General features: G+C 45.6%; 1 protein-coding gene across 5 annotated transcripts; it reads left to right on the top strand.

Annotated features, from left to right (window-relative positions):
* The first annotated feature begins 5261 nt into the window (after nt 1-5261).
* On the top strand, nt 5262-23781 carry GOSR2 (golgi SNAP receptor complex member 2). Of its 5 annotated transcripts, none has more exons than XM_059048797.2 (6): nt 5262-5375; nt 14559-14623; nt 16248-16356; nt 17356-17488; nt 19951-20091; nt 23469-23781. In XM_059048797.2, exons 1-6 carry the CDS (start codon nt 5347-5349, stop codon nt 23628-23630), a joined length of 639 nt encoding a protein of 212 aa, XP_058904780.1. In that variant the 5' UTR covers nt 5262-5346; the 3' UTR covers nt 23631-23781. The 5 variants fall into 5 exon arrangements, with proteins under 5 accessions (XP_058904780.1, XP_058904782.1, XP_066876645.1 ...); XM_067020544.1 differs by having other exon boundaries at nt 5277-5375; nt 16251-16356; XM_067020545.1 differs by having other exon boundaries at nt 5294-5375; nt 13089-14623.
* Nucleotides 23782-24049: the final 268 nt, after the last annotated feature.

Raw genomic sequence — 24049 nt, 5'->3', positions numbered from 1 at the left:
GTGAGGAGGTGAAAACTAGAGGCAACAAATTCACTCAGGAGGTCCCATGACAATCACTGTGAAATTAGCACTCAAATCACTTGCAAAGCCCTTCTCATTTAATCCTCCTTCAACCTGGTGAAATACTGAGAGTGGATATTAGTGTCCCCATCTGACAGAAAAAGAAACTGAGGCTCAGAGGAATTGATTGATTTGGCCAAAGGGACCAAGTTGGAAAATCAAACTCAGGATCCCTGTATCACACTCTGAACTCTTTCTATCCCATGCTCAGGGGTCCAGGAAAATGGGGGCCCTAAAGGAGGAGACAGAGATGACCATGGAAGGCTCCCTGGAGGGGTGAAGTATATTCAGAGAAAAGCTGAACTCACTTGATCTAAGCATCCCTTGGAAGTCTTCACACTTAAACACTGATGTGGTGCATCTGGTCCAACTGATGCTGAAGTGCCCAGACTGGGAGTCAGCAAGGCCTGAACAGCTGGTCACTCACCCACTGTTTACTGTGGACACTTAACCTCTCTGAACCTCAGTTTTCTCATCTCTAGATTAACACACCTGCCACACAGGGGGTCGTAAGGAATGAATGAGATCATTAGAGCCCAGAGAGACGGAGCTCTCAGTCAGTCCCTCAAGTCTAAATTAAGCCAACCCACTGCTCCATGCGCTGACACCCAAGCCTCCTTCTCTCCTACAATTAAGAGAAGAGCACCACTCTCCCCTACAACGGCCCCGGCCTCCTGCTACCTCTGCCTTCCTCAGACTAACTCTTTCCACAGACGCCCCCACATATGCCCTGCTCCAGGTGGCCTCAAAGAGCAGGGGCCCCAGAAGGCATTTCTTCAGTCTGGCAGAGGGCTTCCTAGAAACTGTGCTGAGCCCCACAAATGCCTAATGACCATGGAAATCACTCAGCAAGGGGAAAGGCAGACCTCTGCCCTGGCTCCGCTCACAGGTGATGGGGTTAATCGGGAATTCTCTTTCCCTCCCTCAGGGCTGCTGGTGGGGGTCCAGCTCCCCGATGACCTGGGGACACATTAGTCAGTGATAAGTGGGGCTTTCCAGCCCCTTTTATCCTGTTTACAATACACGGGCTCTCCTCGGACCAAACCCTGCTCCCCCGACCTTGCTCCTGGCTGTTATGGCTACATGAGACAATTTGCTGATGGACTCTCTGTGGAGGGCAGCTTCCCTGGAGTCCTCTCCCCACCTCCCGCAGCACCCGGGGCAACATCTCCTCCACCTGGCGGGTCCTGGAAGGGGCCCCAGATGCCTCTTGTGTTCAGCTCATTGCAGCCTCTGAATTCAGAAATGTCATCCTTTCTGTCTGCTCAGCTTTAATCGAAGGGGTTAGGGAGAAAACCCAGAGGCGGTGAGATTATGTTTCTCTGACTTTGGGGGCGGGGGCGACTAGGGTTTTGCTGCTGTCCAAAGCAGAAGCGATCAGGGGTGTTCTATTTATCTGTGCAGGGCCCTCGGAGTCAAAAAGGCAGGATGACAGAGCAGCTACCTGGAGGGCGGTGTGTGTGTGACTGCAGCCTGGACCTAGTTCCCCTCTCCCACGGTCAGCTTAGGCAAGCACGTTAATCTCTGAAGCTCAGGATGCTTGTCTAGAAAACCAGGATGGTGATGCCTGTCCCGCCTCTGACCGGGTGGTTATGAGCACAGAATGAGAAACTGTTGTGAAATCGCTTAAAGAGGAGACATTTTGTTTATCACTCTGTACTGATTTCAAGTGACAAGCCTTTCAACAAGGATGGCACTTCTGATGCAGGCAGTTTATAATTGCCTAAAAGTCAACTTTCAAATAATTCTGGGCTTCTGAAATGGCAGGCAGGTGGAATACTTAGGAGAGTGAGTTGATTAAATGGAGTCCATTTCAAGGCAACAAGATATTTAACGAGCACCTACCTTATACCAGTCACTGAACTGGATGCTAGGAAGATACAGGGATGAGAGACACACCTCCTGCCCTTGGGCTGGTGGACAGAGAATTGGGATACTTGTGATAAGTGCTGAGAAGCTGCACCAGGTGCCAGAGGAGCACAGGGGAGGAGTTCAGATCCAGCCTAGGTGTCAGAGGCCCTCCCCAAGGGACGTGAAGCCAGAGCTGAGACTTGAATGAGTTCATCGGGCTTGAGGTAGAGGGAAGGGTGTTTGAAGCACAGGGAACAGTGCATGCAAAGGCCAGAGGACACAAAGGCCCTTGAGAGAAGAACTCCAATTACTCTAGTTAGGATGGGGTAAGTGGCCAGAGATGGATGTGGCCAGTAAGGAGAGCTCTGTCTGCCAAGATAAGAATTTGTTACTGTGTTCTTTAGGCACCAGGGAGCTATCAAAAGGCTCAACATTGAAGAGAATGATTGGAAAGAGGAGGGAGTAGTTGAGGAATGATGAGGGCTTCTCTCTTAGGTTTGGTAGGGGAAGTGGGACATATTCACAGCTGGCACCAATTGTGCAAGGTGTGCACGAGCACTGACACAGGTGGGGTAGACAATAGGGGGCGGGGGGCTTAGGAGGCAACAGGATCAGAAGGTGCCCTGGGACAGGGGTAGACACCAGGGCAGGGGCAGTAGAGGGAGCAGTGATGGCTTGGTAGAAGGGGTAACAGAATTGTTCTATTCCATCTGACTGGGTTGACCAGAGAGACACAACAGATGAATGGCTTCAGAGAGAATTAAGTTCCTCAAATTGGACACATCAAAAATACTCTTCAGGGACTTCCCTTGTGGCGCAGTGGTTGAGAGTCTACCTGCCAATGTGGGGGACATGGGTTCGAGCCCTGGTCCGGGAGGATCCCACATGCCGCGGTGTGGCTGGGCCTGTGGGCCACGGCTACTGAGCCTGTGCTCCGGAGCCCACGAGCCACAGCTGCTGAGCCCACGTGCCACGGCTGCTGAAGCCCGCGTGCCTGGAGCCTGTGCTCCGCAGCAGGAGAGGCCAACACAATGAGAGGCGCGCGCACTGCAGCGAGAAGTAGCCCCCGCTCGCCACAACTAGAGAAAGCCTGTATGCAGCAACGAAGACCCAACACAGCCAAAAATAAAAATAAATAAATATTAAAAAATACTCTTCAGAGTATTGAAGTTTATCATGCCACAAAGGGAAGAAACAGGTAGAATACGGATTAGTTTACCAAATCCTGGAACAGTTGAACTTTGGGACACCTCTTAAAGTTCAGATAAATGGAGAGGGCATAAAGTCATCATATTGATTTTCCTGAAATCAGTGGAAACTTGATTCCATTACCCAAGGCTCAAAGCCCTCCAGATGTTCCACAAGGTGGAGGCAAAGCATCTTTCCTGTTTGTGTATATTCCTCTACTGCAGAAACCCTCTGCTCTAGCCAAGAGGAACCACACAGACTGCCTGGGACTACCTACAGCTTCTGAAAATTTCTCTCTCTGCTTGCCAAGAACTCTCTGTGCCTGCAACTCCATACATCTTAATCCTTCTTGTACTTCAAGGTTTAGCTGAAATCTCATCTCTTCTGGAAAGCCTTCCTTCATCACCAAATTGAAAGGGATCTCTTCCTTCCCTACGTTATGACAGAAACTAATTGTCTTTACTACTCATTACACATTCATACATTGTCTTGCACTGTCACCTTTTCATAATCCCTGTACCCTGTCTCTCTAACTAGCTGATAAGCTTTTTGAGGTCAGGTATCTATTGCTGCAAAATGAACTACCCCAAAATTTAGTGGCTTAAAATATCACCCACTTTACTGTATCTCTTGATTTCCTGGACAGGAATTCAGGCACAAGCTCAGTTGGGCAATTCTTTTGTTCCATGTGGAGTCTACAGAGGTCACTTGGTGGGAGTCAGCTGACGGATGGACTAGTATTGAGGGTACAAGATGGCTTCACTTACAAGTCTAGTGCCTTGGCTGGAAGAGTGGGCTCAGCTGGACATGTTGACTAGAACACATATAGACATGGCCTTTCCAGCATGATGGCTTCAAGGTAGTCAAACTTCTTCCAAGGTGACTCAGGATCACCAGAGTGAGTGCTCCTTTAGAGGGCTGAGAAGAAGCTGCAAGCCTTCTTATGACTTGGCCTTGGAAATCCTAGAATTTCACTTTTGCTACATTCTGTTGCTCAAGCAAGTCACTAAGGCCAGCTCAGATTTTAAAAGAATGGAATTAGACTCCACCTTTTAATCGGAACAGTAGCAAAGAATACGAAACCATCTTTATTCTACCACACAAGATTGTCCTAAGACCTAGGCAAGCAAAGTCCCTGGCCCAGGTCCCGGGCCTCAGGGTGTCCCATGCTTTGGAGTGCTATTTTAAATTTTTTCTAAGTCCTCCTTAAGTAGCTGGGATCATTCTAGTCTGTTTCTCTAGGGCTGTGTCTTACTTGTATTCCTCCCCCCAGTATCTGTGCCTGGTAATAGTAAGTACTCATTAATAAATATTAAAATAAGTGTGAAAATAATGTTAGGGAAAGAAGGTACATGGGTGGACAGTCCCTTGGGGCACAAAACTGGGTGGGATCCAGGATACAGGAAAATAGAAGTATCAACTTGTCGAAGAGGAACATCTCCTCCCTTGGGAGGAACGGTAGATAAGCCTGGGAGGATGGAAACGGATTAGGTCTACGTGGAGAGGTAAGTGTCCAAATCCTTCAAGTGCTAACTCAAATGCCACCTCCTACGTTGTCTTTCCTGAATCTCTCACCAGAGCAGACTCCAGCTCGCTCAACCTCTTCAGACTTTCAACCTCTTCAGACTTTCTACCTTGTAGATGTTTATTTGTACACACATCTTATTTCCTTCCCTAAACCAAGACCTCTTTGAGGGCAAGAAGAACCGATTTCCTCCACAGCACATGTGATACATGGTAACCACTCATTCACTCTGGGTTTATCAGATGGATAAATGGGGTGGGGGACAAGACAGGAGATGCTTGCACCAGAGACTCCAGCGAAGAGCGAAATCTTCAGACCCACAACTAACCAGTTTGAAGCGAAGCCAAGCAGGTATCCTCGCAGACTTCCTCCCGCAAAGATGAACTGCCGGCCTCCAAATTTTCTCTGAGGACCCCACGTCGGTACCTTGCGACTGCCCTTACCAATGCCTGACTCAATGCTGGAGACAGCCTCCGGCCAAAACCTATACTTCCTCGTCCCCCATCTGAGGCAGAACCTCTGACTACACTTAGCCTTCTTCTCCAGTCCCCTTTACTCGTTTCCCTTCTCCTTTCTAGCAGTCACCACCAGTAGGGCGCGCGTTGGGGCAGCCCTAGCCGGCAGGAAAGGGAGGGTCCTTAGACCGGAAGCCGGAAGCCGGAAGGGGAGCTGTGAGGACGTGTTCCCTGGAAGCCAGCGCGGGACCTGGCGGGGCCGGCAACATGGAGCCGCTGTACCAGCAAACGCACAAGTGAGTACGAGTCGGGCACGGGCTGAGGCAAAGCCGGGCTGGGGCAAAGCCATGCTGGGCGAGGCCTGCTCCCGGGCTTGGGTCTCGGGCGTCCGCCATTATGGAGGCCGAGTCCTTCCGCCCGGGCGCTGCAGCGGGGAGCAGCTTGGAAGTGCTCAGTCTTTGGCGGGATGCCTAGGTAGTGGCGGCCGGAGGGTCCGACCTGGTGCCCGAGGACATTGGGCCGAATGCCTCCGGGGGTCTTGGAGGCCATGACTGCCCGCTGGGTAGACTAGGTGAAGGGAAAGTCGCACTTTGTCCAGCACCTGCCAACTCTCTGGTCCGATTTGGTAGAGCTGGTGGGGACTCAGGGCCCCGGCACAGAGGAGTTTACTGGTTAGTTGGAAAGTCAGGACGTGTACGAGAAAAGGTCTAACGTGTGGCACAATGAGGTGGAAGGTAAATGAGCAGCACCAAAAGGATCTCCTTAAGTAATTTAGAAGGATCCATCACTGGGATAAGGTCGTCAGAAAAAGTTTAATTAATAGCTCACAGCTCCTAATTGATGTTAGTCCCTACTCTTTATTGACTCAAAACTTGTTGCTTCTACACTGTGATTTTTTTCTTTTATTCTGATTTTGGTTTATACTAAAGACCGTATTTTTATGATACAAAGAAATTGCTTAGATAGCATTCAGTATTATTACGGTACTTGTTATTCATATCTGGTTACAGGTTACCTTTAAGAAAATTGAATTTTGGTTTAGCTTCTCATAACTTAAATTCCTTGGTAGTGTCCTTTATTCATATTGTCTTGCATTTTTGGAACTTGCTGAAATGTGTAATTGAATATGGAAATAAGATCATACCTATCGTATTTGGGGGGATGACTTATCTTTTATGATTTATCTTTTATTGTGGTCAACCATGCATAACAAAAATTTACCATTTTAAAGTTAACCATTTAATTTTTAATTATTACCAGTATCCTTTAGTTTGCCATTTAAAATTATAATCATTTCTTTTTTTATATTTTATGTATGTATGTATGTATGTACGGCTGCATTGGGTCCTCGTTGCTGCACGCGGGCTTTCTCTAGTTGCGGTGAGTGGGGGTTACTCTTCGTTGTGGTGTGCAGGCTTCTCCTTGCGGTGGCTTCTTTTTGTTGCGGAGCTCCGGCTTTAGGCACGCGGGCTTCAGTAGTTGTGGCTCGGGGGCTCTAGAGCGCAGGCTCAGTAGTTGTGGCACATGGGCTTAGTTGCTCCGCAGCATGTGAGATCTTCCCCAACCAAGGCTCAAACCCGTGTCCCCTGCATTGGCAGGCGGATTCTTAACCACTGCGCCACCAGAGAAGTCCCTATAATCATTTCTAAGTGTACAGTTCAGTGACATCAAGTACATTCACAGTGTCGTGTAACCATCAACATTATCCATTTCAAGAACTTTTTCATTATCCCAGTCAGAAACTCATGTACCCATTAAGCAGTACCTCCCCATTCTTCCCCAATTCCCTGGTAACCTGTTCTGCTTTCTCTTTCTGAATTTGCCGATTCTATATATCTCATATAAGTCGAATGATATAATATTTGTTCTTTTGTGTCTGGCTTACTTCACATAGCATAATGTTTCCAAGGTTCATGTATGTTATAGCGTGTATCAGAACATCGTTCCTTTTTATGGCTGAATAATATTTTGTGGACACGCACACACATACACACCACATTTCGTTATCCATTCATCTATTGACACTTGGTTTTTTTCCACCTTCTGGCTGTTGTGAATAATACTGCTGAGAGCACTGGTGTACAAATATCTGTTTGAGTCTCTGTTTTCAATTTTTTTGGAGTGTATGCCTATACCTGTCTTATTCTAACAACTTTCAAATTTATGCTGTAGTTTTGTGCTGATGAAAACACTTAAAATCACACCTCAAGGGCCTGGGAAAGAAAGAAAATGGGGACCCACCTCTCCAATGAATTCACAACAAAAGCAATACTTTGGAGCATTTAGGATAAGAGGAAGATGATCCCGTTATTGTTTCATTTTCTAAGTTTATGTTTCATTTTTATTTATGTTTCATTAAGTTACTGTTTCATTTTCTACTTTTCTTTCTTTTTACTTTATTGATTAAGTGTTTGGTTTGGGTGGGTCAAAATGTAGAGCCTACTTTGTAATAGTATTGAAATGACAGAATTGGTCTTACACTGGGGAGCCCTATTCTCATATAATTATAGGAAGGAACTTTAAAAACTAGATCTGGGAATCAGTTGGAAAAGGAATGAAACAGGAAATTATGCTCATGTTACTAAGAAAGGGCAGATCTTTTACAATAATAAGGCTCAATGGACTGAGCAGTGCTTTGAAGTTGATCTGTGATGTAGTCTCATCTGGTTAGTTAATTTGGTTAAAGGATGTTGCTAAGGAGGCCACGACCCAGTTTATTTTTAAGAATAATTTTGTTCACAGAGTCTCAGACTACCTGTTATCATTGCAGCAGGTAGCTGATCACACAGTAAACTAGGAAGCTCAATTCTATGTAAACTTAGAGGAGCAATACTCAACGGCGCCCCAAACAAAGATTTGTGGAGTGTAGATGCCTCCAATGATTTACCCTCAAACTCTGGAGACCCTTAGAGTCTATAGCAGAGCTCGCCAGCTTTTTCTGTCAAGAGCCAAACAGTAAATATTTCAGGCCTTACAGGCCGTACGGTCTCTGTAGCAGCTGTTCAACTCTGCTATTATAGTGGGCAAGCAGCTGTAAGACAATATGTAAGCAAATGGATGTGACTGTATTCCAATAAAACTTTATTACAAAAACAGACAAGGGGCAAGATCTGGCCAACCGCTGCTAGGCCTTCTACTATGCAGTCGTTCATTCATTCAGCGAATATCTATTGAGCACCTGCTCCGTGTCAGGCACCATTCCCGGTGCTGACTGTACAGCCCTGCCCTTAGGGAGTTTACCTTGTTTCACGCTGCAGTATATTCTGATCTGCCTCCTTTCCCGTCAAGGACTGAACCAGGACTGGGGATTCTGGTTCTAGACCGCTTCACCTTGTTTTCCTCATCTGTAAAATGAAGGTTTGGGGCTGATTAAACTGTAAGGCTCCTTTCAGCTCCATAATACTGGTGATTGAGTGTCTTTAAAAGGAAACACACAGAATCCTGTGCTCATCAGCAGTTAACTTTTACAATTGCAGAAATTAATGATGCAGCTGAATTGACACAACAGTAACTGAACGTATTAATTTTACTGGAACTCTGAACCCAATTTGTAGTTATCTCTTGCCACGTCCCTGAAAGTACAGTGAAATTAGATCAGCATTTTAGAGTGTGTATCTTGAAAACGCCTGAACTACCCGAACAATTAATGAAAAGAAAAAAAGATGAAAAACAGGTTAAACATTTTGCACTAAAATAATGCTGTGTTAGGATGAACTTTATAGAGGAGCTAATAGCCAGGCTTCTATTTTTGAGATCCCAGTGCTTGGAAAGGTGCCCATATTTGTCCAGGATCATTCAGTGCCCTGGACCTTATTATCACTAGAGATTCTGATTCAATAGGTTTGGAGCACAAGAAGCTCTATTTTTAACAAGCTCTCCAGGTGATTTTGATGAACAGCTGGGTTTAAAGACTGCTACCTTATCTCAAAACCAGCTTTTCCTTTTTTTGATTTTCCCTTCTGATGAGAGGCTAAATATAGTAGCGGCAAAGTGGGTGAGTGAAAATGCCCAGATGGTTCCCACTACTTTTAAGCAAAGCTGAGTAAAAACAACAAACTTCTGTATGGTGCTGTATGGGTTACACAGCAGTTTCGTATTGCATTTGGATCTACGCTTTAAATAATTATGATTATCGGTACCCCGTTTTACAGTTGAGAACACCGAGGCACCAAGGAATTAGATGACTTGTTCAGTGTCCCTCAGCTACTGCACAGTGGCACTAGAACTTCAACTCCGATCTTTTAACTCCAAAACCCTCTTTCCTGCTTAAGTTGGTCAGAGGCAGCATGGGTGCAAAGTGGGTGTATATGATGGGAGTGGGGTAGTTCCATGGACTTTTAAAAAACAGTTCTGTTTAAAAATTCTTCCTAGATCTTCTACAGACTTTTGTTTGTTTGTTTTAATCAGCAACAGTGACCCTTGCTTATTTGGCACTAGGTCTCTGCTTGGTTATGTTTTCACCCAAGCCCACCATGGACCCCATGCTAGGCAGAGCTAGGACTTCTGATTTCTAGCGTCCACACTCCCAAGTCACGCTTGTGTAGCAGCTGTTCCGTATTGGCTTCAAATGTGTGTCCCTATTCCCAGTTCAGTATAAAACAGATCTGCCACTCGGCATGGCAGTTCCCACCATGCCATTCGTGCTTGCTTTGTTGTTTTGCATTTATTTCCTCTTGGGCAGGACATGTAGAGATTGTATCGCTTTATTGGCTCTAACTTTTTCAGTTCATTCAAAGCAAATAGAGATTGGATGGAAAAAGTCAGTAACATTTCCCTGCAATTTAAAGTTTATCCATTGTAGCTTAGAAAACAGTAAAAGCCAGCTGAAGAGTGGTTATAGGGTTTTGTGGGTATGGGCATCATCTCTCCCGCTGTCATCATAGAATTTCAGAATTGAAAGCGACTGGCAAGATCTTCCATTCCAACTCACTTTGGTTGGGAAGACCCTTTATAAAACTCAAGGTAGTTCCTGTACTCTGTGTTTAAACATGCCAGAGCTCTTTTTTTTTCCCCTCTTCTTGAAGAGAGAGTTCGTAATTGTTCTCATTTTTCCTGGAGTTGAGCTGAAATCTGTCATCTTGAAATTTGTACTTTTGGTTCTGGGGCTCCCTTAAGGAGCAGCAACAGAGAACAAGGCCACTCCTCTTTCTGTATGTCATCTCCAGATACTTGAAGAGCCCCAGCTGCCCCATTTCAGTTTAGTTTTTTCCTTTTCTTTTCTCAGAGGATCATTATCACTAGCTCTTTTGACCATTCCTCTTCATAACTTGACTTCTAAACTCTTTTCCAGCCATCCTGTTCATCTTCCATTGGGAGAAACCTTTATCTGGTAGGGTTCCTTTAGCAGATGGCTCCCAGAATTGAATGCCATTCTATATTGTGCATTTGACTTTTTTTTTTTAACCTCAAGTCAAAATGTGTGGTTTTTTTTCTTTAACATCTTTATTGGAGTATAATTGCTTTACAGTGATGTGTTAGTTTCTGCTTTATAACAAAGTGAATCAGCTGTACATATATATATATATATATATATATATATATATATATATATATCCCTATATCTCCTCCCTCTTGCTTCTCCCTCCCACCCTCCCTATCCCACCCCTCTAGGGGGTCACAAAGCACCGAGCTGATCTCCCTGTGCTGTGTGGCTGCTTCCCACTAGCTATCTGTTTTACACAAAATGTGTTTTATCCCTGACAAATTCATCTTACTACTTTAGCCTAAATGAAAAATGGTAATATTTGTTTTGTGGTACAATAGCCTAAGCACTCACTAGAGCACAGAATCATGTGCAAATTTCATAATAAAACGTTGATTATTTATTTATTTATTTATTTTTGGCTGTGTTGGGTCTTCGTTTCTGTGTGAGGGCTTTCTCTAGTTGCGGCGAATAGGGGCCACTCTTCATCGCGGTGCACGGGCCTCTCACTGTCGTGGCCTCTCTTGTTGCAGAGACAGGCTCCAGATGCGCAGGCTCAGTAGCTATGGCTCACGGGCCCAGCTGCTCCACGGCATGTGGGATCCTCCCAGACCAGGGCCCGAACCCGTGTCCCCTGCACTGGCAGGCAGACTCTCAACCATTGTGCCACCAGGGAAGCCCTCAAAAGTTGATTTTTAAAAAACACTGAGCATAACACAGAGCCAAAGGCCGTCCTTTGGTGGAACCTGGAAGTCTTCCCAGGATCCCTTGGGGACCATGGTTTTGCCTGCTATGAGTCCCTCATCCTTAAAGTTTAAAATATTTGTCAGTCGGGCTTCCCTGGTGGCGCAGTGGTTGAGAATCCGCCTGCCGATGCAGGGGATACGGGTTCGTGCCCCGGTCCGGGAGGATCCCACGTGCCGCGGAGCGGCTGGGCCCGTGAGCCATGGCCGCTGAGCCTGTGCGTCCGGAGCCTGTGCTCCGCAACGGGAGAGACCACAACAGTGAGAGGTCCGTGTACCACCAAAAAAAAAAAAAAAATTGTCAATCTAATGGGAGAAATATGATGTCATTATTTATTATTTTTTAAAATAAATTTATTTATTTTGTTTATTTTTTATGGCGTTGGGTCTGTGTTGCTGCGTGCGGGCTTTTCTCTAATTGTGTTAGGGCCACTCTTCTTTGCGGTGCACGGGTTTCTCATTGCAGTGGCTTCTCTTGTTGCAGAGCGCGGGCTTCAGTAGTTGTGGCACACGGGCTTAGTTGCTCTGTGGCATGTGGGATCTTCCTGGACCAGGGCTCGAAGCCATGTCCCCTGTATTGGCAGGCGGATTCTTAACCACTGCACCACCATGATGTCATTGTTTTAAATTTGCATTTTCCTGATTACTAGAAGAGTGTCTCTTCATATATTTATTGGCCATTTGGGTTTCCTTTTCTGTCAGTTGCCCTTTGCCCATTTAAAAAATTGCTTTGTTTGACTTTTCCTATTGATTTGTAGTAGTTCCTCATACATCTGAACACTTCAGATTATACTACAAGGCCACAATAATCAAGACAGTATGGTACTGGCACAAAAACAGACATATAGATCAATGGAACAGGATAGAAAGCCCAGAGATAAACCCACACACATATGGGTCACCTTATATTTGATAAAGGAGGGAAGGATATACAGTGGAGAAAAGACAGCCTCTTCAATAAGTGGTGCTGGGAAAACTGGACAGCTACCTGTAAAAGTATGAAATTAGAACACTCCCTAACACCACACACAAAAATAAACTCAAAATGGGTTAAAGACCTAAATGTAAGGCCAGACACTATCAAACTCTTAGAGGAAGACATAGGCAGAACACTCTATGACTATTCCCTTGTTATCTGCTGCAGGTATCTTCCAGTCTCTGCCTGTCTTTTTTTTTGTAAATTGTGCCTTTGGTGTAAAAAAGTTTTTGTTTTTTTTTGTTTTTTTTTTTCTTTTTTTTTTTTTTTTTTTTTTTTTTTTGCGGTACGCAGGCCTCTCACTGTTGTGGCCTCTCCCATTGCGGAGCACAGGCTCCGGACGCACAGGCTCAGTGGCCATGGCTCACGGGCCTAGCTGCTCCGCGGCATGTGGGATCTTCCCAGACCGGGGCACGAACCCGCGTCCCCTGCATTGGAAGGCGGACTCTCAACCACTGCGCCACCAGGGAAGCCCAAAGTTTTTGTTTTAATGTAGCCAGATCTATCAGTCTTTTCTTTTGTGGTTTGTGGGGTTTTGGGGGTAGTTTTGGTTTTTGTCTTGTTTAAGAAATCCTTCTCTAATCTGAAGTCATAATATGCATGCCTATATTTTCTTCAGAAAGTTCTAAAGCCTCACTTTTTACATTTAGGCTTTAAACCATCTTGAGTTTATCTTTGTGTACTATTACATGAGGTGTCTTTTTTCCATATGGATAATGAGCTGAGCCATCAGCACTTATTGTTGTCCATTCTTTTCCCACTGCCATTAGAAATTCACCTCACTGCCCACATCTAGGCTTTCAGGGAAGTCCTAGTTCTCTTTTCCATCTCAGCATTGCCATCCAGTCCTCTCTGGCTGTTTTCACAGTTGCCCTGATCCAGATGTTGGTTTCTTCAAGCTGCCTTTCTACATCTGCCTCCATATCTCCACGTGGCTCCATTCTGAGGCGTCGAGACTTGCCTTCCTGAAGTAGCAGGCTCTAGGAGTGATTTCCTGCTGCCCCTCAGGACCATGGGTCTTGCCCAGGAGCACTCTGAGAGTCGTTAGAGAGCTGCTCTTGCTTCTGGAGCCATGGGTCATGTTTAGAGGCCACAGGGACACCCTGGAAAAGACCAGAGGCAAGTTCAAATGAAATTTGGGCTCCTGGCTCGCATTGGTAAATTTGGGGTCACAGTTTGTGGTGCTCATGGTGGAGGATGGTTGGTGATGATGGAAGAGCTCACAGGCCCCTCTCATGTGGCTCTCACGTGGGGAGACCAGAAGCACCAGGAGGCGGTTGTTGGGGTAGGATAAACAGTATCCCCAGGACTGATCACAGAAGATGGCTCGGAAAGGCTCAGCGGGTAGGTGACCTCTCCCAATCCCCGGGGAACCTCCAAAAGATGCTCTGGGGCCCGATGTCCGGGAGCATGCCAGAGGTTCTGGGTGCAGTGTTGGCGTTTCCAAATGAGATGACAGTCGCCTCGTATTGCCAGGGAAAGATGTTGACCAAACAGGAGATCCGTATCTTTCAGGGCCTTCCTCCAACTAATCACCTCATCCCCTGCTCCCCTCTGACCCCAACCCTCAGGCAGGCCAGCCTGCTGGTAACCCACGTGACGTGCCTTGCAGGCCTTTTTGCACATCATTTTCTCCACATCTTCCTTCACCAAATCATGTCTGTCTTCTTCAAAATGATGTTGAGAACTCCCTTCACCCACAAAGCTGTCCCCAGCTCACTCTTCTGTTCATTGCCTTTGCTTAGCACTGCTGCCAGTAGCTCCTCAGCTTTCTTTTTGTTTACACTTCTATGTGTTAGTGTTCTCGTAAATCTTCTTGGGACTTTACATGTCTATCTGGCCTGTCCTTCCTAATTACACTGTTTCTCAAGGACAAGGATTATATCTCTTTTGCCCTTTGGCTCTTCCTAGTACAGACCAGTGCTGAGCACATTGGGTCAAAGAACAGAGAGTGGGATTGGCTGGGTCCAGATCGAGGTTTATCGCTTGGTGTGTGACCTTGAACAAGTTACATAACCTTTCTGGGCTTCGGTTGTCTTATTTACAAAATGAGGATGATAATAGTACTTTCCTCATAGGGTTATTGACTTTGCAGAATGTCTCAGATGCGGTAAGTGTTCACTAAATGCTGCTGGTCAGCATTATTATTAATATTAAGGTTAAAATATTAGAAACCGTGCCAAAACATGTGACCTGAAGTGCCACATACAAACTTTACAGTTCAGCGATACTGTCAATTTAAATCAGTTAGATGTTGGCATTAGAAAAATTGTCTTTCCTGACCGAAGCGCTGTTGATTACTCCTGTCTCACTCATTTCCTCCCTCTTCCTTTGATAGGCAGGTCCACGAGATCCAGTCTCACATGGGGCGCCTGGAGACAGCCGACAAGCAGTCTGTGCACTGTGAGTAATTAACTATGGAGACCAGAGTCCTTTCTCTGATGACACGGTGCTAATGGGCTGGGTTTCCTGACTGCGTTTCTGCCTCAGGGGCAGAATGATTCAGTGTGGAATGAGTTCTGTTGTTAGGGTGGACAGAAAAACCCCATGGCAAAGTCACTGATTTCCCTGATTGTGCCGTTTGGAATCCCACAGGTCTTATCCCCCATTACCCCTCCACTCAACCTGACATGGCCCTATGGGAATGGAAGTCCTTTCCTCCATCTGTCTTAATCTCATTACCTAGTCCGTAGAGGAATGTGGTCCATAAAAATTCAGAGATGTTTAACTGGAATTGGCCATTTCTTCTGAGCTGAGAACTGTGGCTTTTTAGGCGGATTATTCAGAAACGATGAGCAGTATTAATTGGTTTAGTTCCCACACCGTGATCTCCTTTTAGAAGAGTGCTGCTTTCTGTGTTTTCGTTTCTTCTCTGTTGTAAGAAAAGGTCATTTTTCTGAGTCGGTTACACAGGCATTGCTGACCCCCCACCCACTGCAGATGCGGTCCCCTCCTCTCACTCCTCGGCTGGCGCCGTGCCCATTTCTCCTGTTCTCTCGCGTCCGCTTTCTGCAGCCCCGAAAGCACCTCGTCTCTTGGTCCTGTGCCCCACCTGTTCTGAGCCATGCTTGTTAGCTGTGGGCTACCCTAGGAAGGTGACATTTCTGTCTCTACTATCGTTTCTTTTTTGGGCAAGAGGCAATCTGGATGCCTTTTTCTGCACACAGTTTAGCTGCTTCTGTCTGTTGACTTTGTTTGCCTTCCCAGCAATCTCACTGGTATATGATTAGAAGTGGAAAAGTGGTCATTTTGACTGTTTATTGAAAGGGATAAGGTAAATGACTGTATTTATCATATCGCTACCTCTGTGGATTCTTTCCTGTTGATATTCGGTCTATTCTGGGGACTCCAACATCAGTCTGCCCATTCTTAAGGGAACTCTTCCCTATGTTTCACATACTGAATCTTTCCCTTTGTGCCTTTTTTTTTTTTTTTTTTTTTTTATTAACCTCATTATGTTCTGTAGGGAGTTCAGTTGGCAGTCTTTCTACGAGATATTTATAACCCATATCTGAAAATAATCTCAAATGAAAAGAGGCCTCACTTTGTATCAGAAAATACTACATTTTGCTTAAAATATTTATTTGGACAATCTTTAAATGTTCATTTTATTTTCTAAAGGCAGGAAATTTATTTCTACAGATGTATCTTCAGCTTTTTAAAAAATTGGCATTGTTATGGCATTAACAGCTATATATATATATTTTTGAAACAACGTTTACAGTCACTTAGTATAATTTGAATTTTTTCCCCATCATCATTAGTGTATGCATTTTCTCCTTTTGAAATACATATTTTTGAGTTCATTTGATATAGAAAAAGATATGTTTGATTTATTCCAATTTAAGTTCACTATTATTATTATTATTCCAGCAATTATTCTTTGACTTTGTTTGCCTTCCCAGCAGTCTCATTGGTATATGATTAGAAATGGAAAAGAGGTCATTTTGACTGTTTATCAAAAAGAATAAGGTAAATGACTATTTATTATTTTTCCAGTAATTATTCTTTTTTCTCTTTTGTGCAGTAGTAGAAAATGAAATCCAAGCAAGCATAGACCAGATATTCAGCCATCTAGAGCGTCTGGAGATCTTGTCCAGCAAGGAGCCTCCTAACAAAAGACAGAATGCCAAACTGTGAGTACTCTGACACCTATCATGGCAGGCCTTTCTCCCAGGGGAGGCCATCACATATTCTGAAGATCCCATGTATACATTGAAAAACTGAGACTATGCAAAGATAAAGTCCCTTAAAGAGCACAATTCTGTTTGAGTGATACCCCCTTAGAATAAAAAGCCTGTGTTGTACAACACGGGGAATAGAGCCAATGTTTTATGATGACTGTGAATGGAGTATAACCTTTAAAACTTGTGAATCGCCATATTGTATACCTGTAACTTATATCATATTGTATATCAACTATACTTCAATTTAAAAAAAAAAAGGAATAAAAATCCTGTCAGGTTAGTGGCTTAGTGGCTCAGAGGCCTCATGTCTCCTTTTCTCGTTGGTGTCATTTAGAAATTTTGCCCCCAGTACTGTTTTTCTGACCAGACCCATGGCTACTTGAAACCTAATGCTACTGGGGAGTTTCACTCTGCTCTTTGGTTCCCGCTACATTCTTGGGTTGAAATATCTTGCTCTTAATCACTCCAGTCGGTGTATTTATAATAAAATACTGATCTAATGTTTGATACACCCCCATGAAATTAAAATGAAATCACCCTCACCATCTCTACCCCAGCCCCTGCTCCCAAAAGTTTTATGAAACTTAACTTTACTCCAAAGATGCCCTTGGGCTTCTTCCAGGAGAGCGATATAATCCCTAGAAGGTCAGGAAGAGGTCATCCAACCTGCTTCCTGTCACCTGTTCCCTGTCATGCATCCAGAATCAGAGACCAGCAGATATTTAAGTAAAGCTGCTGGAATCTCATGTGCTACGACCCTGCTCTACCCACAAGCTCCTTCTTTACTTTCAACATCATTGATCAAAATCAGATTATTTGTGGGGGGTGGATGGCATGGAGTGGTGTAGGGGGAGGTAAGGAAGTGTCTTCTTTCCTGAAGACAAAGCCTGGCTACCTCCAATCATGTTGCTCTGGACTCCTGGAATTTAATCTATCTGTCAATTCTAGTCGTGTTGACCAGTTAAAGTATGATGTCCAGCACCTGCAGACTGCTCTCCAAAACTTCCAGCATCGGCGATACACAAGGGAGCAGCAGGAAAGACAGCGAGAAGAGCTTCTGTCCCGCACCTTCACCACTAATGTAAGCCAGGCGCCTGGGTGGGATCTGCAGGAACTCGACAGCTTGTGGGAGCTGCAGCTCAAGGCTCTGAGCGGCGGTCTTTTAGGGGGTGTCTGAAGCAGACTGATCAGACAGGAGGAGAGCAACCGGAAGTGACGGCAGACTTTGTGCGTTACCACAGAGACTAGACCTAAGCAGGGAGTCTCTCTCTGTCACAAAAACCTGAAGAGGAAGCAGTTAAGTTGAGGGAACGAGCAGAGGTGAAAATTACCTGGTTTGACTGGTCTGATGCAGAGAAGTGGACGTTCACATGGTGGAAATGTTTTCCTGATCAGATCGAGACAGATGATTAGAACTTAGGCTATTTGCAGTGAGGGCAGCGTTTCAAAGCTGCCTTCAGGCAGTTGCCATTGTGGGGGGGTTGTGGTGTGTGTGTGTGTGTGTGTGTGTGTGTGTGTGTGTGTGTGTGTGCGCGCGCGCGCGCGCGCACCCCTAGTCTGAACGGCAGTTCGGAGGGATTTGTTAACATATTTCATTTTAGCGGGATTGCTTGACTCGAGCCTGTTTGAAAGTGGCCTGTTGGTTTGCATGTTCGATTTCTTAGAACACCCTTGTCCCTGTCCTTTGGTCTCAAGAGGATCATTTCCCACACATGGCTGTAGAACATACTGGCCTTTGTCGTGTCCTGCATAATGTATTCCACCAAATTAGGTGGGTCTTGGGAGGGGGAGAGTTGTTTGTTTGTTTTGTTTGTTTTTACAGAGAGTTTCATTTTCTAAAGAGATCTTAGCTTTCTAAGCCTATCATCAGAATTCAGATCAGCTCCCACTTTGCAGATGTTTAACTCTCTTTACTGTGTCCACACTTGGAGTAATGTCCCCAGGTGCTTCAGAATGTGCCTATGTAGTTTGGTTTCTCTAGCTCAAGCAGTCAGGTAACTGTGATTAACACTTCAGAAGTTCAATGAACATGTGTTGGTGGTATAATGGTAAGCAGAGCTGCCTTTCAAAAGAGTAGAGAACTGTACGACACACGAAAAGGTGGTGTATCGGCTTTTGCTAGCTGTGGCATTGGTTATTCCAGCCTTTTTAGGCCATGGATGGTGGCTCAGAATTATTTTGTTTCTTACCAACCTAGTGTGATGCTGTGTATACAGTGGGCCCTTAATAAAAACTGACTGGCCGAATGAACTTCTTCCCGGTCTTTCTACGATCGGGAGGTATAATACATTTTTCTGAGAGGTAACAGCCCGTCAGCTATACCTTTTCAGATGGGGGAGGGTAAGAAAGATTTGTATATAAAAGGCATTCAATAAATATTTGTCAAATAAATGAAAAGAAGTCTCTAGTTGATTTAAACACTGGAGTCTTGACCCACCGAGGATCAGCTTAGGCAGAATGCTATTTAAGGTACCGAGGGTAAAGCGTGTTTAAATTAAAAACCATGACTCCTACCTCTGAGAAGCTCCCATGTTAGCAGGATGGGGGGACGTATACCTGAATGATTGTGAACTTGAGTAGCCAAGAAAAGGTGCTTTAACCTCTTCATGATGATGGAAAGTGGTAAAAGTGGTACTGCTTGGCAGAAGAGTTTGTAATGGTCAGGAGGCGGGAGAGAAGACAGTGCTGTGGCTGGTCGTGCCCTGCTTCTGTGTCCTTCCCACTTGTGGTGTAAAAGTGGAGCCCTGGGATGGCTCTTGCTGTTTCTCCCTGCAGGATGGTTGAGAGGGCAGGCTCTGCAGCCAGCACTGGGATTCGTGCCCCGCTGGACGTCTTACCAGCTCTGTGTACTCTTGAACAAGTCATTCCACCTCTCTGGGTTTCCGTTTCTTCATCTAAAACAGGGATAATATCATAACTACTGCGTAAGGGTAGAGTGAGGATTAAGTGAGCTTAGGGTAAAGAGCATGCAAAGTGGAAAGCACTTGATCAGTATTAGTTTTTTCTCCCTTCATTTCTTTATAGACTTTTCTTCCCTGCTCAGGTGGATAGACCCATCCTGAACACCGTTAGGCCTTTAATAGAAAACAGTCTCTTCTCTCCTTAGTCATTCTGTCTAATTGGAGGGATAAGCTGTAGATAAAATAGCTGGAGGACAAAAGCAAACCTTTAACACTGCACTGAGGGAAAGCCAAGTAAAGGAACATTTGGAATAAGCTGGGTTAGGAAGGAGTCAGAGAAAGCCTTTAGGAGAAGCCCAGCAAGGTCTTAAGAGAATGATATGGAGGCAGGGATGAACAAGGCTTGAGTGGCGGAACCCACTTGCAGAGTTATAAGTCTGAGAATTCCTCTTCCTCTGAGTGAACAGAGGCCACCCCAGATCTTTGCTTTTCCTTCTCTGTTAAGTTCCTCTGATTCTCGCACCATTCCCTCTGGCTGTTTTTCCGACTTGACCTTGGCCAGGAGGCAGAGCGGTCAGATGTGGTGGGACCCCAGGAGCTGACCAGCAAGCAAAGTAATCAAGTGCCTGCGTTTCTTTCACAGGACTCTGACACCACCATACCAATGGATGAATCACTGCAGTTTAACTCCTCCCTCCAGAAAATTCATCACGGCATGGATGACCTCATTGGAGGCGGGCACAGTATTCTGGAGGGACTGAGGGCCCAGAGACTGACCTTGAAGGTGGGGGCCCTTTGGGGGGACAGGGAGAAGGCCTTTTGTTTTGGCTTTATCCAAAAGTGTGGGACATGCGTTTACCTTTTGATCGCATACCCCTAAATTGTGATACTGTGATAGTGAGACAGAGCCTTTGAGTTTGGGTTCCTTTCTGTTGGAATTGAATTATTATGAGTCCAAAAGGAGCCAAATTCCCTTTGCCAGTAGGTGTTTCTTGTGTTTGCAATGAACCGTAATGTGACATCTCTTGGTATCCAGGTCTTTTTCCATTTCCTGAACTTAATGCTAAGTGACTGCCGCAATGAGAGGAAGCAATAATGGACTGGGAAATTCTGTTACAGAATCCGCTCTCACAAGAAGGAAGACGCGGCTGTACTTGGCCTCTCGCTCTCTCTCGGTTTTCCTGTGGGGCGCACCCCCCCACACACACACTGCCGCCCCCACCGGAGGACAGCCTTAAAGCTGAGACCTCTGTACTGCAGCAGCTGAAGGGGGTCTTAGGGCTGCCTTGCTTGACTAGCAGCGGGTGCCTTCTAGAGCACAGGCTGGTGATCCCCGGTGACTCTTCACTCTCTCTTTAGCAACAGGTATTCCTAGAAGCCCTGCCCCATTGGCTGAGACTCAAAACCCCTGGGAGTGGTTTACAGAAACATTACACAGCCTCTGATGTCAGTCATGATGTTTCAGCCTCAGCCCTTTTCCTGTATCAACCCTGATGGATAATGGGGTGTGGGCTGTGTCTGTTATCAGGGTGTGGTCCCCTGTGAATGAAGCCCTCCCAGCCACTGAGCTGTGAGAAGCAGTCACTCGGAAGCGTGAGCTTTATCTTAGTTTTTGTTGGACCACGTTGAGCCTGTCAGCTCCATGGGACTTCTGTACATTTCTGAGCAGCGCCTGCCACCTTTACCCAGGAGAAGGTCAGGCGAGCCGCGAGTGACACTTATCTCTTGCTGATGGCCGCAGCGCTTCAAATGGTCTGGAAGCGTGGTCTCCGACAGCTCCATGGGTGCCCCCCTTTCAGAACAGCCACCTGCAGTAATCTAAACTGATAGATGATGGTTAATCCTCCCTTTCTTTAGAAAACTGCTGGCCTCCTTCCCATATCTCAGAAAAACAGTAAAACCCTTTTAGGACAAGACTCACCATGTCACAATCAAGTTGACCCGCTGGGGGTCAGAGCTTATTGTTAAAGCACATGTCAGCTTCCTCCCGAAGTCTGGTGTCACTGAGGAGTCCAAGCAACTTCTGCCCCAACACTGCCCCCAGAGGTGAAGCACTGGGAAGCCTGGTGGGCAGTCAGGGGCTGGAATGAGAGGTTTCTCTTCCGTTTCCTCTGCACGCCTACTATACCTGTCTTTTGCCTCTTGGTTCCCTCCACCTGCCTCCTACCCCACTTCTGTCAGGGAAGTTTCTGCCCAAACCATTTGAAAGGAACATAGGAGGGAGCGTGAAGGAGCCGGGCCTTGATTTGGGGAAATTTGGGGTGGAAAATAAATAACATTTTTGAAATGTATGTTAATTTTCAAGTGATTTTCGAAGCTTGGTACTTGCACTTCATAGAGTGATGAAATAATCTGCTCTTTCAGAGCTAAGCAGAGTCTTCAGTGACAGTCTAGTTTATACCATCATTGTTATGGGAAAAAACATGTCTCTGGTCTCTGGCAGAGATAAAGTTTGACCTGAGAGATCTCTCTCCGTGAGGCTTGTATATCATTGTCTGGGCAGAACATGGGTCTTGAACTCCTGTCCGTGATGCCTTGTGTTCTCACCTCTCTTGCATCTTCTCTCAGTTGCTCGTTACTGTGTTCATTTAAAACACGGTTGCAGGACATTAGGTTAGATGCCGTCATCCAGATGCAGTTGGTGATGTGTGTAAGTTAAGTTGGGGTCTGCCCAGCTTTCATTTATATTTGTAACTTCATACGAAATTGAATGTGCTTAAAAATGAAAATTAGAAAACAGAGAGGAAGGGTGGCCTGGGTGGTTTGGGCTGTTGCTTTAGGAATAAAATACCCTTTTGTTTTGGGTGGTGGGTGGTGACATTCATATAAGGAGTTGTAGGTCCTTGGGTTGCTGTCTGCCAGTTGTGTTTCTGTGGTTCCATCTTGCCCACTTCAAACTCTCTTATAAACGTGTACACAGACCCATACGTTGTACTCAGCAGAATCTCTGTGGTTTCTACTCTACAGAGTACACAGGCTGAGAGCAAGCATTTTAGAGCCAGGGAGCAGAGAGAAGTTTTTTGATGTTGCCTTTTTTTCAATATAAAATATTCTAGGGCTTCCCTGGTGGCGCAGTGGTTGAGAGTCCGCCTGCCGATGCAGGGGACACGCGTTCGTGCCCCGGTCCGGGAAGATCCCACATGCCGCGGAGCGGCTGGGCCCGTGAGCCATGGCCGCTGAGCCTGCGCGTCCGGAGCCTGTGCTCCGCAACGGGAGAGGCCACAACAGTGAGAGGCCCGCGTACCGCAAAAAAAAAATAAATAAAAAAAATAAAAAATAAAAAAAAATATTCTAGCTTAAAACTTTTTTTATGGAGGTATAATGTGCATATGGTGAGGTATACAGATCTTACTTGTACAGATCATTGAATTTTGACAAATACATACATCTGTCTTTGTAACTCACACTGCTGTCAAGGCAGAGACCGTTTTCACCACCCCTGAAAGATCCCTTGTACCCTTTCCCAGTCGGTCTACCCCTGCCCCCTCCCCCCGCCCCAGGCAACCACTGTTCTAATTTATTTCACCATTTATTAGTTTTGACTGTTATTGAACTTGATGTAAATGTATTCAAATTACGATTTTGTGTGTGACTTCTTCCTCGCAGGAATGTTTTCCAGGCTCATTCATATTGTTACATGGTGTCATCAGGTCCTTTTTATTGCCCGACAGTACCCCATCGTGCACAGAACACAAATTGTTAATCCATCCTCTGGTTGATATACAACTGGATTGTTTCCAGTTTGGGGACATTCTTCTGTTTTCTTCTAGAAGCTTTATTATAGTTTTAGCGTTTTTGTTTATTTCTATGAGCGAATTAATTTTTATGTATAATATGAATCAAAGGTCTTTTTTAACACGTATATATTATGTACATATATGTACGTGTATATGATACATACATGTGATACTCATTATACAGCCATTTGTTCCAGCACATTTGTGGAAGACTTTCCTTTCCCCCTTGCTTTGTTCTGCAACCTTGACCAAAAGTCATTTGGCCATAGGAGTGTGATCTGTTGCTGGTGGCTGCTGCTTCTTGTATGCTTTAGGCATGACCAAGAGACTGTCTGTTGGTAAAGCCCCATCTCATGATGACATTCGCCCATCCTTGGCAGAAGGAGTTGATCTTTGTTTTGCTTCCTCTTCTTGTCTGTCCCAGGGGACCCAGAAGAAGATCCTCGACATCGCCAATATGCTCGGCTTGTCCAACACAGTGATGCGGCTCATCGAGAAGCGAGCTTTCCAGGACAAGTACTTCATGCTCGGTGGGATGGTGCTCACCTGTGTGGTCATGTTCCTTGTGGTGCAGTACCTGACCTGAGCCAGCCAGGCCCCGTGGCTGAACAACGGTCCCACGGCGTGAGAGTGTGTGTGAGCGTGAGTGTGCAAAGAGGGGGGGCCCAGGGGCTGCCTTCTGAAATGTGTGCCCATCTGAACTGTGAAGACCACTCAGAAGTAATTGTGACCTGTAACCTGGTGGGAGTTTCAAACCTCTTGTTTTTTGTGACATCTTGGAGGGGAAACTTGTGCTGCCGAGGTGTGGTGCTTAGGAGTGAACGAGGCGTCTGTTCTCACTCATGCTCGCTCACCCTCACGGGGGCAGGAAGAGATGCAGGGTAAGGGAGGCCAGGGAGAGGGGAGGGAGAGAACGGCCTTGCTGGTTTTTGTCCTCATAGCCGACGTGCACCTGGGAAGGCTTTGACGGTGAGCTTGCAGGCAGGACTGTCTGCTCTTTGCCAT

This window comes from Kogia breviceps, chromosome 19, assembly GCF_026419965.1.
Source record: "Kogia breviceps isolate mKogBre1 chromosome 19, mKogBre1 haplotype 1, whole genome shotgun sequence".
Lineage (NCBI taxonomy): Eukaryota > Metazoa > Chordata > Mammalia > Artiodactyla > Physeteridae > Kogia > Kogia breviceps.
This window is presented reverse-complemented; position numbering and strand designations above follow the sequence as displayed.